This window comes from Sparus aurata, chromosome 13, assembly GCF_900880675.1.
Source record: "Sparus aurata chromosome 13, fSpaAur1.1, whole genome shotgun sequence".
Classification (NCBI taxonomy): domain Eukaryota; kingdom Metazoa; phylum Chordata; class Actinopteri; order Spariformes; family Sparidae; genus Sparus; species Sparus aurata.
The window spans coordinates 28,272,156-28,291,259 of NC_044199.1; the positions used below are offsets into that span (position 1 = coordinate 28,272,156).

The 19,104-nt window shown below is 39.4% G+C and overlaps 1 protein-coding gene across 1 annotated transcript; it reads left to right on the forward strand.

Moving 5' to 3' along the window:
- Positions 1–211: 211 nt before the first annotated feature.
- Positions 212–8,682, forward strand: LOC115594808 (solute carrier family 22 member 4-like). The gene is made up of 10 exons (XM_030439060.1): positions 212–619; positions 2,197–2,300; positions 2,387–2,541; positions 2,705–2,876; positions 4,716–4,842; positions 5,365–5,465; positions 5,585–5,799; positions 6,961–7,143; positions 7,324–7,459; positions 8,125–8,682. The coding sequence occupies exons 1-10, from the start codon at positions 212–214 to the stop codon at positions 8,201–8,203; spliced, it is 1,680 nt and encodes a 559-aa protein (XP_030294920.1). The 3' UTR covers positions 8,204–8,682.
- The last annotated feature ends 10,422 nt before the right edge of the window (positions 8,683–19,104 follow it).

A 19,104-nucleotide genomic window follows, 5' to 3' on the forward strand; every position in this document is an offset into this window, starting at 1 on the left:
GTGCATAAGCTAAAGTTAGAGTTAGACTACTTTTCCAGAGCACTCCTCAGTGTGAACTGTAGTTGTGTAACCTCCCAGGCTTATAAAGCCTGAACTCAGCTTGATGGCTCATAAGCCTGTCTCAGAGCAGTAGATCACACCCTGTTTTGTGCCTCTCGGTTTTGAAGAAGTCTTATTTTTCCCCCTAAATATTGAGGATTTTGATCAGGTAATGGGCAACCAAAAAATTAGAGACTATGACAGTATTACATCTTTTCTTGGATCTTGGGGACCCTTTCAGCTAAGAATATTTTTAGCCCTGGCCATCAGCATCTTTCCGAATGGGTTTATTGGCATCTACATAGTATTTGTTGGCGATACCCCACCTCACGAGTGCTACATCCCTGAAAACTACAGCATCAGTGAAATGTGGAGAAATGTTATCATTCCACCGGAGACAGTCGATGGCATTGAAAAGCGCAGCTCTTGCTCGAGGCTTAACCTGGAAATTGTCAGGAACTACTCCCAGAATGAAATCATGCCAAACTTGGATGTGAATGTGAGTGAAATTCCTTTGGAGAGATGTCTGGATGGCTGGACATACAGCAAGAAAATCTACCAGTCAACTATTGTCACAGAGGTGAGCGATAAGTCATCAATTAACTTTAAATGCTTTATGTTTTTGCAAAAGAAATTGTATTTAGAAGCCTATTGTAAATATGTCCAGTTATCAGGAGCAGTTGATACTATCAAGCATACTGTCTGTGTTTATGAGTTTGCATAGTTTGTATTCTTAATCGTGTGCAATAGTTAAACGTCGTAATGTCATGTCAATGAAGTACTGTACTTCAGTACAGTTTTGCATGGTACTTTTAGTTTTCTTGAGTATTTTAATTTTCTGCTACTTTATACTTCCACTGGAGGCAAATACTGCAGTTTTTATTCAGTGCATTTATTTAATAACATTAGTTACTAGTTACTGCATCAGAGCCAAAGTCACTTGTTTTTAAAGTAACATTATGTAGATATTGTCATTTAGTACAATTTGACGCCCTGCACAGTTTCTGATTGCAACACCACTCACAAAACTCATCACATCATAACAATCTCATGTCTTATATTTTAACTTGTATCTTGAAGTAAACATGTAAGTAACGCTGTGATCCTGTGCAGAAACAAGTGATAGGGTTGCTGAGTGGTTGAGGCAGAGACACCATTTACCCTGTCACAAGATGCTGAGCCATCAAACTGATTTTGAAGCTGTCATTTTAATGTAAAAAAGTTACATAATGCTGCTTTAAGTTTATTTGTTATTGGCATTTGATTAAAAAGGGATTGGAGGTTGCTTGGTACTCACATGCAGTGGAAGTTGATGGACAGTGTTTCCCAGATGCTGAACTTTCAATATGAGAATGCAGACCATCATCATCATCATCATTATCATCATCATCGCCATCTTGTTGCTGTTGTTTACATTCACCACAAAGCAAATTCAAAAAATGCAGTATTTGTATATATGTATGTAAATACATCTATACATATAATATACATGCCTGTATATTGTGGAGCATCAATAAGTTTACAAACTGTCATTTTGGTATGCAGCCCTATTTTTTACAATGACAAATAAATCACCTTGAATCTTGGCCAGTGAAGTTAATACTTATCACATATACAAGACACGATATCTTTAATTTTATTCAAGTAAGATTTGATGATATAGGCTTGTTTATGGTTGTGTCCTGGTACATGTTGTAACAGGCTGGGGGACAGGTTTGTGTTTAACTGTTCTGTTAAGAGTGTGACAAGATACAGAAGTTCAGCCAAGATAAAATAGACATTGCGGTCACTGGGATTTCCAGCCTGTCAGTAATTACAGCTATCTATGTGTGAAATAGCATACGCAAGTTTTGGGGGGATGTTTGTTGTTGTTCCTTCTAGTTGTGGAATGAAGGTGAGAATACAAGCTGGTGGATGTTTATTTCTTCAGCTCTGACAATTAGGTCGGACTTGATGCAATGCTAAGTCTGAAGGCATATAGAAGCAGGCCTGTACTAATCATAGCTTCCTCTCATTTGTATGAATTTGCTCTCACAAGACACATCTATGAATCAGTAACATTTATGCCAGGGCCTGCCTAGCTTCTATCCTACAGAAAAGATCTACGTGAGACAGACGTTGCTTATTATTCATTTTTAAAATGTGTTTATTTTGCAGTGGGACTTGGTGTGTGAGAACGCATACAAAATTCCACTGACCACCTCCATCCATTACATCGGTGTGCTGGTGGGATCGTTTTTCTCAGGCCAGATGTCTGACAGGTACCCTACCGTATTCACAATTGTCTGAACATTTTTAGAGAACATTTTCATCACTTGCTTAGCTGCAAACTGTATTTCTTACACAGATATGGGAGGAGGCCAGCTCTCTTTCTCATGATGGCTCTTCAGACTGTGTCCATCACAGCGCAGATATTCTCCCCAAGCTGGGAGGTCTTCACCCTCATTTTCTTCTTCGCGGGTGCAGGAGGATTCTCCAACTATACCATTGCATTCGTGCTGGGTATGTTTTCCATTAAACACTTGCATTTTCTTAGACAGTGGCATATGGTTGCATATGATGATAAACTCTTCCTCCTTGTCGCTTATCTCACATGAAATGTGACTGGCAGTGAAGCACCGAGAAATCTGAGTCTCTGATAAGTTAAAATTTATCACACCGACAGGAACAGAAACTCTCAGCCCAAAAGCCCGAGTGGTCTTCTGCTCCCTCGGGGTGTTTATGAGCTCAGCTGTGGGGTACATGGTAATGCCAAGTGTGGCTTACTTCCTCCGTGAATGGCGGCTGCTGCTGATTCCCATGGCTGCCATTGGCCTGATTTACATTCCTTTATGGTGGTAAGAATATGCCTCCATCATATTTCAGCTTGCACTCACACAGCAACATTTTATACATCTGGTTTAAGTGCAAAATCTCTGTTGTTAACATATGTGTCGTATCATTTTACCGCACATATTGTTGTTACCTTGCATTACCTTGAACTGTTTTAGCTCACATATTGACCATTAACCTCACAGTTTATGACACATTTCAACACTGTGAATTATGATCTGGCCTAAGTGTGAACTGTTTGACTTATTTCTGAACAGTGACCTCGCTGATATATCGAAAGGTGTTTGTCAGAATGTGCTTATCCGGTAGTGTGTATATAGCCAAAGATATCTGGCCATCTGAATATTGTTTTGTGAAATACCCGTTTCTCTGAGTGAGCTATAAACTGTGACTGTGACTCATTGTCAGTCTCTGGTGGATGAGGTTGGCCTTTAGGCTGAAATTGGTTAACTCTGTTCACTCTTTGCTGTTACCACTTTATTGAATTACACAAAGACAACCTTGTGTGAATCATTCTATTATTTGCTCACAACAATATTCACTAATACTGATAAGATGCTCTGGTTGTAACAAATTAATCACAGTCCAAAATGTCCATGAAACAAAACCCCATCAGACAGTTATTACTGGAGATAATCAACCAAAGAATAGATTTTTAAAAATGAGGTAAGAAGAACTTTTGGGTTATTGTGATGATATTTAAAAACTTTTATAATGCCCGAACAAATGTCAGGAAAGTTGCACATCAGAAAGCATTTCTTTGTTCCAGGAAAAAGCTGGTGCTGGACTCCAGATTACATAATGTCTGTGCTCATTATTCCAGTCTGCAACATTTGCGCAGCAGTTTATATGTTGCTTGGCCCATGTAGGACTGACTTCAGGGAGCATTCTCATAGCAAAGCTTAGGAAAACAGCTCTCAGCTGCTTTTTCATTAAAGCCTTCTCTGTTTTTAAAGAACCTCCATTCAACCCTCCTGGGGTTTTTCAAGTTTGTATTCCTGTGTTGGATGTGCTTGTTGCTGCACACCATGGCCATGACTCACCGTGACTAGAGTTTTTCTCTCCACCCTCAGTATCTCATTTAACCCACTCCACTCCTTTCTTTGAAAGTTGGTTTGGCCAGCCACGTCTTTACCAGCTCCATACTCATCTTTGCTCCTCACACAGTGGATGAAAGAGTCCCAAAATGCCCAAATACTTTGGTAGGGCGGTTTTATGAAAAAAACAGATGGTGGACAAACCACATTTTTTCTGGTACTTGTAAGCAGTGTTTTCCACACAGACACAGGATAGACTTGGCTTTTATTCGTACTATATTTGTCTGAGAGAATGAAGCCATTTGCAATCGACTACTGACATTATGCTGAGAGAAAAAAGAGAGGGAGAGAGGTTCTCTGGTTTTACATCCTTCTCCTGTAAACAAACTCATTGTGAAGCAACCTTGTCAATTAAACGAAGCCCTTCTGATGCTGTTGTTTTCTGAAAGCTTGGAAGTGGTTGTTGCGATTTGGTAGCACTGTGGATCAGATAGTTTCTGTAGGCTACGTAATTATTGACAAACTACCTCCACACGTGGCTCACCTGCTGTTGAACTGGGATGAAGCCAGTGTGTGCAGTAACGTGGACAATTAAAGCAACACTATGTAGGCAAATTATCAACACCCCCACCGCTGTCTCATGTGCAACAGTTTGTTCTTGCTGGTGTGACCAGGCCCCTTTGGATTATGGTTAAAGGTTCTACATGTGACATTCCTTACTTCAATACCACCAGCATGTCAGTGCTTAGTCCTGCTTGTCTTTGTGAATCTTCTGACAGTGTTGTACCCTATGTTTTAACTCTCCAGGTTACTCCCAGAGTCTCCTCGCTGGCTGCTCTATCGGGGAAGAGTGAAGGAGGCTGAAGCCATACTGAGAAAAGCTGCCAAAATGAATAACATCAAGGTTCCCCAGGACATTTTTACACCAGCTGAGGTAAGTTTTGTCTTCTAGGTTTTATTTTTCTCATGTTATAAACGTACACTACACGTGCCTCAGCCAAACTCAACATTTTCAAGCCATTTAAAGCAACGTTTAGGCTCACTTTTACATTTCGTGTTAGCCTATTTTTGTGGTGGGGCAAAGACCATCATAAGACACGTCCAAACGCTTTGAAAACGAAAACGACAAACCTCAACAGCTATACACGTCAGACTAGTTGGTGGTAACTCTGTAATCTGCTGTTTATGTGGTATACATCAGATAAGCGGGTCTCATCAGTCCTTTGTGTCATAACCCTCATTCTTAAAATGCAGTCTGCTGTAAATGATGTTGTGTCACGATTTAAGACGAGATTTGACCAGTTATGATGTCCAATACAGATCTGCACGACTATATGAATAATCCATGTCTACAACAACATGCATTGTGTTGGCAGGGCTTGTTTTTTTCATTTCTACATATTCAGGACTGGCCCTTTTTAGGTTTAATTGTCACATCTGTTCTTGTTTTTCCCAGATTGAAGATGCACTGGCTATGAAAGACAAGAAATACAACATTTCAGTTATCCTGAGCAGCTGCAATGTCTTCTCTGTTACATTACTGTGTTCTTTTCTGTGGTGAGTCTTAGATTCCTTTTCAGGATTTAGACCTTCCCTCCCAAATTAGACTCAGAAAATATGATTTAGTTTTCGGTGTTTCCCATGTGTATTCATGTGCTGTTTGAATGTCTCTGCAGGGTCGTCATAACCATTAGTTACTACGCCTTAATCCTCAACACATCAAACCTGCATGGTGACCCTTACTTAAACTGCTTCCTGTCTGCTCTGACCGAAGTGCCGGCTTACATTATTGCCTTGTTGCTGCTGCAGTACTGCTCCAGGCGCTTCTGCCAGTCATCTTCACTTTTCCTTGGAGGCGTTATGATCCTCTGTGTTCACCTCATCCCAATAGGTAAAACTCAAAACTCTATTGCATATTGATTTAGCCTCTGATTCAGCCATGTTAGCAGCTCTGTAAGGCTGTACTTGTGCAAAGTTGTACTTTGACCTAAAGGCTAATACAACAAATATTTGCTAATTTGTGATGAACACAAAGGCCCAATTCCTGATACATGACCATTAATGTTGCTCGAGGAGCAACATTGCAGCTGACCAAGCTTGTTGGAAGCAAGTGGAAGGAGTCATCCTTCATAGCACAAGGTTAATGTTGTGAAAGGGTCTATTTCAACACACTGAGTCTTATGTGAAACTTAACCAATGATTTTGTGGCCTAAACCAAACCAAACTGTGAAAGAAAACTGGATAAAAACAAAAAACCCCCCACACAAACAGGAAATAATAAATTAAAAGTAATAAAGAGAACAGTATAACAAAACGCTCCCTGCATGATACAAAGCCCGGTCCACCAACCTCGGTGACATCAGTTATACCGTCTCGTAGAAAAAGTCTGAAATCTTACACTGTATTATTGAAGTTGAGTGTTTGTTACTTGCTTTCTGATAATCAGCAAAACAGTTCTGTCAAACTAAATCACCACATTTGAAGTCAGAAATATTGCACAAACAACACATACAGCACATGGTTTAACATATGCAATTATAACTAATATAACTAAATCACAACAAGTCTGACAGTTGCAGCGAAAGGATGGTCAGGGACTAGCGTTTCAAGGTTTTGTTTCTGGGCTTTGGTGAGTGTTAAACACCACAATACCACCCAGTGGTTCACTTTTTAGTTTAGTTTTACGACAAACTGCAACTTCCAAATGGTTGTACCAAATCCATTCATAAGATGTTGAGACATTCCACTCAAAACAATAAATGTGAACCCCAGGAGGGCTCTGGATGAAAAGTCAGAGGCTCACTGAAATCCATAGGATTGATCCTTTGGTAACCATGATTGTCTGTACAAAATGTCTTGCCATTCCAACATATAGTTATTTAATAGTTATATTTGTCTTCATCAAAGTGGTGAACTGACCAAAATTGTTTGGATATTGGTCTATTTTCACCCCTTTAATGGACTTTAATGGAGATATTTTATGTGAATCTCATAAGACTTTTTAGTATTTGCTGTAACTAAGGTTATTCTTTTGTTTTGATTACTTCCTTAGCTTTACCCGGCGTGGCTGTGTTCCTTGAGATGGTGGGGAAGTTAGGCATCACATCTTCATTTTGTGTGGTGTATGCCGTTTCATCAGAGCTCTTCCCCACTGTTATCAGAAACACAGCAATGGGATGTTGTTCAATGGCTGCTCGGGTTGGAACCATCATCTCCCCCTTCATCATTTATCTGGGTAGGCTGATATTTCGTTTTCCATTTTGAGCATTTAGAAAGCGACAAAGGAATTGCTTTTCAATATAGCTGTCAATATATTTTGTGTTTTTTGCCCCATCAAAATGGTGACTTCAGGACAGGTGTCAGTCAAATTACATTTTGTCGTCACTTCTCATGGTGTTTTTTGCTTCTTTTGCAGGACGATACTACAAAGCACTCCCATACATTTTCATGGGAAGCTTAGCCATTTGTGGTGCCATCTCTTGTCTCATCCTCCCAGAAACCTATGGAAAGGCTTTGCCAGAGACCATACCACAAATGCAGCAGATATGTGGGTGAGTTTTGCACACTGGTCATGTACTACATGATTACCGGACACTGTTTCACAACCAGCACAGACGCAGCCACTGCAGAGATCATGGCTTTATGTTTGGCTCGATTCCCAGCTACCAGCAGTAATAATCACAACTACCATACCAGGGGCCATTTTGTGATAGGGTCCCACCTTCTGCAACACCATATTGGTGTGTATGGTGCAAGGAATTCACAAAATCTAAAATACCATTAAAAATACCTTCTAAACAGCTTAGATGATAAAACCAGTTAAACAGCAATTTTGACTTCATGGGAACTTTGATAAGCTCTTAATACAACTATGACTTGGAGAAATGAATGAGATGCAAATACTTTTTTCAGTGCAGGTAGTTTATTGACAGACACAGTGTGGTAATGTTAATGAACAAAGGCCAGACATGACAATAAGCTGATTAGCATTTTTTCTTGTGCTTTTTAATTAGGCCCTTTTATACTACATATGCAATGTGTGTGTAACGTTTCAAAGAAACATATATGACAGCAGAGAGACTAGTTAACACTAAATATCACAGTTTCTGGAACTTTTTTCAAAGAACCAGGATCGGTGTGAATACATGTATCAGTATTTCTGACAACACATCACTGACACTTTCCACTTCCAACGCTGCTGTCGCATTTCAAACAGGATCCGAGGAAAACAAGAAAAGGAAGCTGAAACTGGAGAGATCACTGCTGATGACCAGAGTAAAGAATCCAAGTTATAGTTAGTTCTGAGTTTTTTTTGTTTGTATTTTGGTTTTGTTCTTTTTTTAATGTCAAAGGTTCATGAAATGTAACAGACTGTCCCCAGACACTCTTTTTTTACTTCAACTACTTTTATGTATGTATGAAAATTGTCAACTTTTCACATGTTTTTGTGTTTCTTGGTTGTCTTTTTATTTTTTGATGAAGGGACTTTTTTCCTCCCAAAAATGAACAATTACCCATTCAAATTAGAATATGATTAAAATCCATTTGAACAAGATTAAATGAGATGCCACAAATTGTAGCACTTGGCTGCTGAAGAATTAAAGACATACAAGGTCACCTTATACATCCTGATGCTATGTATTTACTGATTTTATCAATCAGCATTTTGGTTTGTGGTTAACTGACCTCAGCCCAGCAGAGATACTGCAGCGATGTTGCTGATTTTGCCTGAATGTTGACTGAAATAAAAGTGAAACCACAGACTGCACTGACACACGAGCCAATCGTTGCTTATTTGTTCACTTAATCAAAGTTTACTACTTCTATGCATTTATTTTTCAAGCCAACGTCCCTATGGAATAACATAAAGGTCAGTTTTATCCTCAATGTGAGCTCTTACTTGAGGATCTATATCCTGTAGCAAAACTCATTGTTGCAGCCAAATGGTCAGTGGTCAAAGCCCTGTGTTGTCCTGAAGTCTTCACCATGACACCACGAGGGAGTGATGAAAGCTCTCACAGAACTCGTTTGTGGGATCTGGGAAGAAAATGTCGAGATGTGGGTTAAACTTTAATACTAAACATTTCAAAAAGTGACATCTCCTAAAGGTGCAGTTGGACAGGAGCTCTGAGAAAATAACTGATGATTTCATAATGATGTGATAATGATGAAAGCAAGGTCAGGCACAGAAAATGAAATATTTTGTATGGCACTGAGTTATAGTGCAAGTTCAAAATGACGATGTTCTGGACCGTCCCTTAAGGAAATAGATATGTTTTTTAATGTAGTACCACCAGAAATGTATCCCTGTACAAACACACATGTATAATCTGAACCCATCAGCTACCAATATTTACCTGAAACAGATTCACAGCATCTGGTCTCTGGAGGGGTGCGTGCCACATCCTTCAGCAACCTCTTGAGCTCTGCCGCTAACCTTCCTAGACCCAAGAATTCCATCTGTCCATGTAAAATCTGAAAGAGCAACACTGGCCTGAGTGTGGCGATTACACGATTACGCAAGCCAAACAGGCAGAATAAGACAAACATGCATGCTTTTTTGAGGAGGAGCCAATGAGGAGGCAACCTACCTCAGCGAAACCTGGAAGATCACAGCAAAGAGAGAGGGAGAGAAAAGGGAGGATGCATGAGTACGGCACTGTGATATCAATATATCTGTCAGTGTTTACTCAATTTCACTTCATCCTAAACCATTTATTAGCAAGTATGACCTGAGTTATTTGCTAAATCATAACATAATATAGGAGACAACAAGCAAAGAATGTAATTCATTAATTCATTAATTGCAGTTTGCATGTGTAATTACACCTCACTTCACCTCTGTAATCTGTCAAACACAGTTCCTCCTCGTCCAAGCTCCACATGTCCTGTCGAGTATAAAACAGAAAACTGAGTTGGAAAGACTGTGGTTGCAATATAATGCATCACAGAAAAAAACAAAATATGATATTAAATATTAAAATATTTCATGAAGCATTTCAGTGAGTATCTAATTTATAGATTTTTTTTAACAGTTTTCTATTTATAGTGGCCTTAAGTTATGTAAAAACAGTTATATAAAAACAGTTTATTTTACAGTGTGTGTGTGTATATATATATATATATATATATATACATATATATATATATATATATATATATATATATATATATATATATATATATATATATATATATATATATATATATATACACATACACACACACACACCTACACACACACACACACACACACACATATATACACACTATACAGACTCAGAGTTTGTTTTAAAATGCATGCTGTTAAGAGTAGTAGCCAATGAGGAGGCGATGCTCACCTCAGCCATAGCCCAACCTGGAAGATCACAGCACAGAGAGTGGGGGAGAAAAGGGAGGATGCATGAGTACAACACTGTGATATCATTTATCTATTTGTGTTGCTATTTCTCACTTTCATCCTGAACCATTATTTAGCAAGTACGACCTGTGTGTTTGAATAATTATACTTTTCAGAGCAGTTTTAATGCAGAAAACCTTTACTGGAGTAGATTTTTTTAAGAAAAATCATGAATTTTACTCACTCACACATGTGCAGATACAGTTTCAAACTTAGCTCCCCTTGCTGGTTTCTACGATCTTCCCAACTCCAGCTTTAATAGGGAATACATGATAAAACAATTTGACGCAACAGAAACTGTCTGTTATGAAAATGCATACAATTTGGTGATTTATTTGCCAAATCATAATACAGTAGTATATAATATAATATAATATAATATACAGACAACAAGCAAAGACATGTCATTAATTAGTTCATTCATTGCAGTTTGTATGTATAATCACACTTGCTCACCTCTGTCACATGCCCACTTCATCAACAGATGTTCATCCTCGTCCGACATTCTGCCACACACAGCCACAGCCCTCAGAACCCTTAGGAACATCCTCACATCCTGTAAAGTATAAAAAAGGAAAACTGCGTTGGAAAGAGGGTGGTAACAACATAATGCACATTATGCATCATAGAATAAACCAAAATATGAACCTAAATTTTCAAATATGACATGGAGCATCGCACTGACTATCTAACTTGTAAACTGCTCTTAACAGTTTTCTATTTCGTGGCCTTAAGACAGGTAAAAATGTATTTGGATAACAGTTTTTCATACAGTGTATATGCAGTATATAGACTCTAACTATGTTGAAAATAAAAAAGTAGAAGCAAGAAAAAAAAGAAAAAAAAACTCTGACATGTTTTTGGCATCAAGTTTTTATCTGGGAGTTTGAGAAATGCTGTCAGAGTTTGTTGTTACAGGTCTAAAACTTCAATGACCATTTTACGTCCACATAAATACACACGGCACCTCTAACAATTTTAGTTTGAGTCCAATAAGTGCTCCTACTCTTACATTTGTTGATACAAGTAGATGGTCATAAAATATCTACTGTAGTTCCCTTGATTGTGTCGGCCTCCTCTTCTTCGCCTTGTTCAACTGTGCAGATGAAAAAGAGACATTTTGATCACCCGAAAATCTCAAACAGCTCATTGTGATTGCAGAACAGGGTGAAGGATGAAATAAAATCTAAAAAAGGATCAGCGGCTGCTCACTTCCTGTCAGTCGTCTCACCTCTAGAATTTAGGTCGGCAGGTTAGAGAGGTTACATGTTTTTGAGTAAATTGGACTTTTTGAGTGGCAGATGCTTTTTAATACAGCACACTTACTCGTCTTTTGTTTGTTTTTTGTTCCTGTTGAGGAAAAATATTACTTTTACTCAGTTACTTTTGGAAACATTGTTTGAGCTACTTTTATTTAACATTTTATGCATTCATAACTCTGACTCAAGTGGTGATTTTGAGCACTACATTTAATTAGAAAACTTTGAGTTCAGTAGATACACAGCTCCATCGCGCAGCGGAACATGGCTTTCCATGGATTTATGTCATCTGCAGAAAACATCTTTATAAGTTTCACACCTACACACCTCAAGTTTGCAAGTATCTATTCACATTTTTCTCACCTGCATGGCGGGGGGACGGATATTTGTCCAGTCTACAATACGGCCCAGAATATGATAATGGGATCCCCTGTAAAATACAGAAAACGACTTAGGGTGTCTGCACATTCAATGTAGAATAAATCTAAATATTTTTCAGAAATAATATTTCAAGTATCTAACAAGTATACAAACCAAACGGCGACACACTTCAAAACATATTGTGCGGGTTGACAATATGACAAAATGTAAACCATGAGAGCTTGAACAACAAGGGTTATACCTGAAAGTGCAAGAGACTTAAGCAAATCATTCACAGACCGGTTATCTTCTTTATGGGTGATAAACAGTTTTTAAATAAACAAATTAAGGAGGTTTGCTGTTCTTCTATTTGCATTTATGTGTTCTTATTCTCAAGAGAAGCTCTCGGAATTAAACAGCTGCTCAAACCTTAATGAAAAGGTTGCATTTTGTGGTGGATCCCTGTGGGTTTTGCCCGAAAACTATTGAGCATTTATTTTTCTCTTGCTGCAGTTTTGGCAAGATCTTTACAGTCGGTTAAATATTGGGATCAACAAACCTTCATTTGATTTAATACAGCTTTTGGTCTATATATCTACAAGAATGCTTTTTAAAGATGGTAAACCTAATTATTGGTATGGTTAAATATAATATACGTGAATGCAAACGGAAGAACAAGCAAACCCTCCTTAGCTTGTTTAAGAAAAAAAATCATCCATAAAGATGCTACCTAAAGATAACCTCTGTACTTTAAGGTCTAGTCCTTGCTGACCCAGCTCTTAAGGTTTACATTTTGTCATATTGTCAACCTCCCAAAACGTTTGAGACATACAACGTTTGAGATATACAAACTACTGTTCCTAACTTGAGTCTGTAAACTGATCTGCTTCAATAAAAATTAAGAAATCAATATAAATCTATATGTATGGAAAAGTGATCTTGCATTCATGGACGGTCCTGCTGACATCATTTTGGACACGCTGGCAAGATGGCTCCAGCTAGCAGGCCCGGAACCAGCTGCCTGTTAATGGAATATGCACGGATGCATCAAATAAAAAGGACTTCAAGTAGTGAGATTAATGTTTTCAAACAATGGAGTAAGAGCACGTTTTACTCAAAAACTACCAACCGCTGTCGAAAACCATTCTGGTTCTCCTGTCTCGTCTCCGTCATCTTCCCTGCTGCACTTCTACGATACGAGAGGTTTGTTTTTTCAAAAGTCAGTTTCTCCTGTGTTGCATCATGTGTTAAAAAAGTTCAACTGCAGACAATCAGAGCAAAAACCACACAAACTCTACCATCTGAAACATTAAAGCACTACTTGTGTTAGATGCTCCAAACAGCTTTTTCACACCATTCAAGTGTTCTAGTATTTATTCTCATCAGCAGCTCCTGGCAATAAAACATTTCAAATATGAGAAATGTTCCTGTTTTGTAGAAGTGATAGATCAATACAGGATAAAATAACTTACAGATGCTGCATTCCCCATGATGGGAGAGAAAAATCGAGAAAATATTCCTGACTGCTTCAAGCCTCCACAGAAGTGTCTCCGCTCCTCTCTGAGTTGTGTTAAAGATTCACAGACACAAGGGAAACAAGGGATTTACCGACTGTAAGGCTGCAGGAGGAGGAGGAGGAGGAGGAGCGCGGTGAATGGAATGTCCGTCACATCCAGATCAGAACAGAATAGATTCTTTATTGTCATTGTTTTCAGATGAACACAGTGAAACACCGATAGCAGCTCGTTGTTTGACAAATATAAAATATGGACAAAAATAGATAAAAGAAGAACATTCACAGCAATTAAAGTAACAATTAGTAACATTAACTCCATAACATTTTTTAAAAGGGGCCTAGTTCTCAAATCCTTTTTTTTTTTTTTTTAAATAAGGCAATTTTTTAGCCTTTAGCTGTTTAGCTGTTGTATATGCAAAGGTAATCCCCTGCTTGTCCTTTTTATACTTTAAGTACATTTTGAGGATAATACTAACATACATTTAAAGTGCAGGACAACAGTGAAGTATTTCTACAACGTGTATTAGAAGGAGAGCTTTTCAGCCGAGGCCTGTTTATCTTACCTGGATACATAGTCACAGTCGACTGTAGAAGATGGAATTGTTCGATGGTCTGTTTGCTGTGTCTGCTCTGAAACACACCAGCCCCAGTATTCATGCAAAAATATCGAACAGTACAGCAATGTTGGCCTGGTCTCGAGAAGTCTGCCTAAACAATCCAACAAAGCTCAAGCAGCCAAGATCCGCCTCTGAGGAACCTGTGGGCAGCATTGTCAGACTGCACAGGCGGAAACCAGTCGGGTAGTTGATGCCTGGTGAGAAAACAGGAGGGGCAGAGAACTTAGAAACACTTTGGCCCTGCCTGATGCACAGTTCCAGTCCCTGCCTTTTCAATGTCACGACGCTGTCAAGTCAAATGTATTTCTATGTTACATTTAAAACAATCTGAACAACCCCAACGTGCTTTGCAAACAAAGGCAGAGGATCTAACTATAACAGGTCCATACTGACTCCTAAGAAGATTAAACGAGTTTCCAGTGATCCTGTGGGTTTTAATTTGAAGTGGTAACGCATTACCAGGCTGAGTAACTGTAATATATATTATATATATAATATTACTGCAATTACTTATCAGACATTAAGGGCATTAATCTAGTCCGTTCACGCTTAAATTAATTGATTAATGCAACAATTTACTTTTGTAGTGCAACACCGATAACTTGTAAAACAACCATTAAAGGTGCAAGAGACAACATACCACCAGAGTAACCTCTAACTGTTGCTAGATGCCATTAGCTGTGGCTCAATTAGCCGTAGGGCTAGCTGTCCAGACTGGGAGCTCAGACCAAGGGTAGCGTTGTGTGACACTGATAGGACAGGAGCTTTGTTGGACAGGCCACGGATAACTGGTGGGCATGCTAACTTAAGTAGTTATTTATGTGACACAGTACAAAGACCACAGAGGGTCAAAACTGTCGCTGTGTCACGTTCTGTTGGTCATTTTTAGTTAACCTCTAAATGGTTTTAACTTTGGGTAGTGGCAATTAAAGTATGATCAAAAGCCGAGAAAAAGACGGTGTTGAGCTGTGCTTTGAACGACTCTTTAAAGGAGGCCTCTTGTACACAGTTTAAATGGCATGGGTTAGTCTAAGTGATAAGTCTAAGGCTATGTCCACACGTACGAAAACGATCTCTTTTCCCTCCGTCCTCATTGGCATCGTTTCAAGAACATTTGCGTCCACATGGATTCACTGAAAGCGACCGAAAATGCTGTAGTTCATATTCCCTGCCTATAGGTGGCACTTGAAATTCACCAAAAACGGAGAAGACGAGACGGAGCATGCGCATTAAGCTTGCGCGCTGTAAACAAACAGACAGTAGACGGAGAAACCGAACACAACAAGAAGAAGATGAAAATGGCTCGTGCAGAGGAACCAGAATCGTTTGTGTGGCCCGTTAATGAGGTCGAACTGCTGCTGCGACTCACTCAACTACAAGGCGAATAAGTTGCAAGAAAGGCTCAATTTCTGTGGAGGACCAAACCTGACATAAGTATAAATAAATAAATAAATGCATAAATGCATAAATAAATACATACATAAATAAATAAATAAATGCTGAAATAAATGTGTAAATAAATAAATTAAAGTATAAATAAAAGAATAAATGCTTTTTATTTATTTATACATTTCTGTTCACCTACATTTATTTATTTCTGTATTTCTGTTCACCTACATTTATTTATTTCTGTATTTCTGTATTTCTGTTCACCTACATATATTTATTTCTGTATTTCTGTGTCCATATGTAAATGAGGAGGTAGGAGGTCCTAACCTCAGTCAAGAGCATGATTGGTCAAATCGGAGAGCCAGACAAAAGCAAACGATTCCTGATCTCAAACCTCCCTCTCTGTAACGTTGTAAACAGCTCCAGTTAGCATAATGGCCTCGACCAGTGTGACAGGTTAACTGGCGTTCATTTTAACTTGCGAGGGTCCCAGATGTGCTGGTGGTGTGGTTTGAGAATCCTGTCTGGAGAGCCATGTCCGCTAACCAGGAAAAACATTCTGCTCATCGCTCCAAGTCATGTATATGTGTATTCGTTTTGACGTGGCTTGAACACTTCTATCCACACGGAGAAGCCGGGGCTGCGACTTGCTAACCACTGCTAGACGAGCGCTACAGAGCACAAATCGTCCAAAAGTGCATGTTGTCGGTCTCATATCTTTGTCTTGAATCTCTGTACTCTTAAACAACTCATGTGTGGAACAGTATCAAGCATTTGTTCACGCCGAGCGGCTCGAGAGCGGCGTGGACACCGCTGTTAGCAGTTAGCTGCTAGTTAGCTTTTAGCTGCTCACTGTAGTGCTAAGAGCGTAGCGTCCAGGTTAACTGTTGACACATGTTACCACCGAGAGTGAGATACATGTCTGGGCTTTCCTATGAACCATTGTCGCTACTGGTGTTTGTATCACAGGTTGATCTGGACGTCTCACGATTTGCCACAGCTGATTGACCTGACGCTGAGCTCGGGCTGGATGTCAAAGTACTCTGCAGACTGTTTGACCAGCAGGCTGTATGACAGTGTACAGTTTTCACACTGACTTTGCTTCAGCTTAATAACGATGTATGCGGCTCGGAACGATGGCTTTAAGCAACCATTTGAACAGTGCGGAATGAAAAATACCCGATGGTAACCTGTGTCACAAGGTAGCCTGGACGCTGCGTTACAGCGAGCAGCTAACAGCTAACATAAGAGCTAAAAGGGGTCTCCACTCCGCTCTCGAGCCGCTCGGCGTGAACAAATGCCTCAGCCTGTTCCACCCATGAGTTATTTGAGAGTACAGACATTCACGACAAAGATATGAGACCGACAACATGCACTTTTGGACGATTTGTGCTCTGTAGCGCTCGTCTAGATACACATATACATGACTTGGAGCGATGAGCAGAATGTTTTTCCTGGTTAGCGGACATGGCTGAGGATCCCTCTCTCTCCAGACGGGATTCTCAAACCACACCACCAGCACACCTGGGACCCTCGCAAGTTAAAATGAACGCCAGTCAAATTCATAACTATACCATAGCTACATGAACAAATGTCAACAACTGCAGCTAACAGTTAGCTGAGCGGGCTTGCTGGTAGCCAGCAACATTCCTGTACAGTATACAGGAATCAGCGCTGCTAGTAAGGCAGAAGTAGTAGACCCTCATCGAGCACACTCCTGTAACCAATCATGCTCTTGACTGAGGTTAGGACCTCCTACCTCCTCATTTACATATGGACACAGAAATACAGAAATAAATATATGTAGGTGAACAGAAATACAGAAATAAATAAATGTAGGTGAACAGAAATGTATAAATAAATAAAAAGCATTTATTCTTTTATTTATACTTTTATTTATTTATTTATACATTTATTTCAGCATTTATTTATTTATTCATTTATTTATGCATGTATTTATTTATGCATTTATTTATTTATACATTTATTTCAGCATTTATTTATTTATTTATGTATTTATTTATGCATTTATGCATTTATTTATGTATTTATTTATGCATTTATGCATTTATTTATTTATTTATTTATTTATACTTATGTCAGGTTTGGTCCTCCATAAATTTCTTCTGTGGCACGAAATAGGGCATGTAGTCCGCCATTGTTGTTGTCGTTATTATGTGACGTCATGGGGTTCAGAGGTCGGAGGCAAGAGGTCGAGGGGTGGGGCGATGGCGTCATTGTTTTGGAAAGTATGCGGATTCGCTGTCCACACGAAAACGGGAGGGCTGTGTTTTCATATTTTTCCACCCAGAGACCCGTTTTCAAAAAAGTGCGTTTTCAGGTGGTGCATTTTCAGGATCCGTGTGGACAGTCGGCCAAAACAATGCAATATATGTGCGTTTTCGCAAAAGAGCGTTTTTGTGTGGACGGCCTCTAAGCATATATGTAGGGCTGACCTCCAATAGTCGACTATTCGACGATTCGATTCGGAGTGGTCTGATTCGACTATGAACCTCGTAGTCGAGGAAATAAGGTCCCAGCACAAATTTCAAGGCATCAAACATTTGATATAGTTGCCGTATTTGTCGGAAAATATAAACGAAACTCACCACCTGAGAAGCCTTCCTTGTTGTGGGGAAGCCCTGTGAGTCGATTACCGAGTGCAGTAGAGTCCCACAGTAATGATCATCATTGAGCTGCGGAACTCTACTGCACTCGGTAATCGACTCACAGGGCTTCCCCACAACAAGCCTGCAGCTGGAGAGATGAGTTTTGTTTATCTATTCCGACAAATCTAGCAATGATATCAAATGTTTAATGCCTCGAAATATGTCCTGGGACCCTATTTCTAATGTTGCTGAAGTTTGGTGCCGTTCTGAGCATTATTTGTAGCTTTTTGATGGCGGTTTTATATTTGGACCCATTTACTGCAATGTATCGTTGTCGTGCTGTTGTTTCTGAGGATGCTAAGACTAAGTTAGCTAGCGGTCTGCAAACTTTATCTCTCGAGAGGGAGTCTAATACAGTTTCACGTTGATTTAGACCATGGATTAAATTTACACCGGAATATCCCTTAAATAAATCACCCACTGCAGTTGCACAATCCAAATGAGCGGAGGTGAGCAGCACACTACAGGACCGTTAGCATTTACGGATTTATTGGCTCACAATGGCTACTAAAAAATCATCCAAAGTGTGGGAGTATTTTGAAAAGGTTAAAGATGACCCGAAGAAAGTTAAGCGCAAGTTGTGTCGGCAGCTTCTTTCATATCACACGACGACAACCAACATGGCGTATCATTTGAAACGGGTAAGGCTTGTTAACTTTACAAAAAAAGAGGTTCGACTATCAGTCGAATACGGCAAAATCTGACGAATCAGATTCAACTATGAAAATCCTTAGTCGAAAACAGCCCTACATATATGACATCTACCATTCAAAAATCACCTATGAACAGACTGTTGGATAAACGGCAGCATTTACGCTAGCATTCCACTGTATTATGTTGTAGTGCTATCTACTGAAGTTAGCATGCTTAACAGCTACAGTAGCCCCAGCCTGACCTGGTCCAAAGCTCCTGTGCTAGCGGTGCAAACACTGAGGCTGCACCCAAACACCCAGACTCTCAGACTTTGCAGGCGAGTTCAGGGGAAG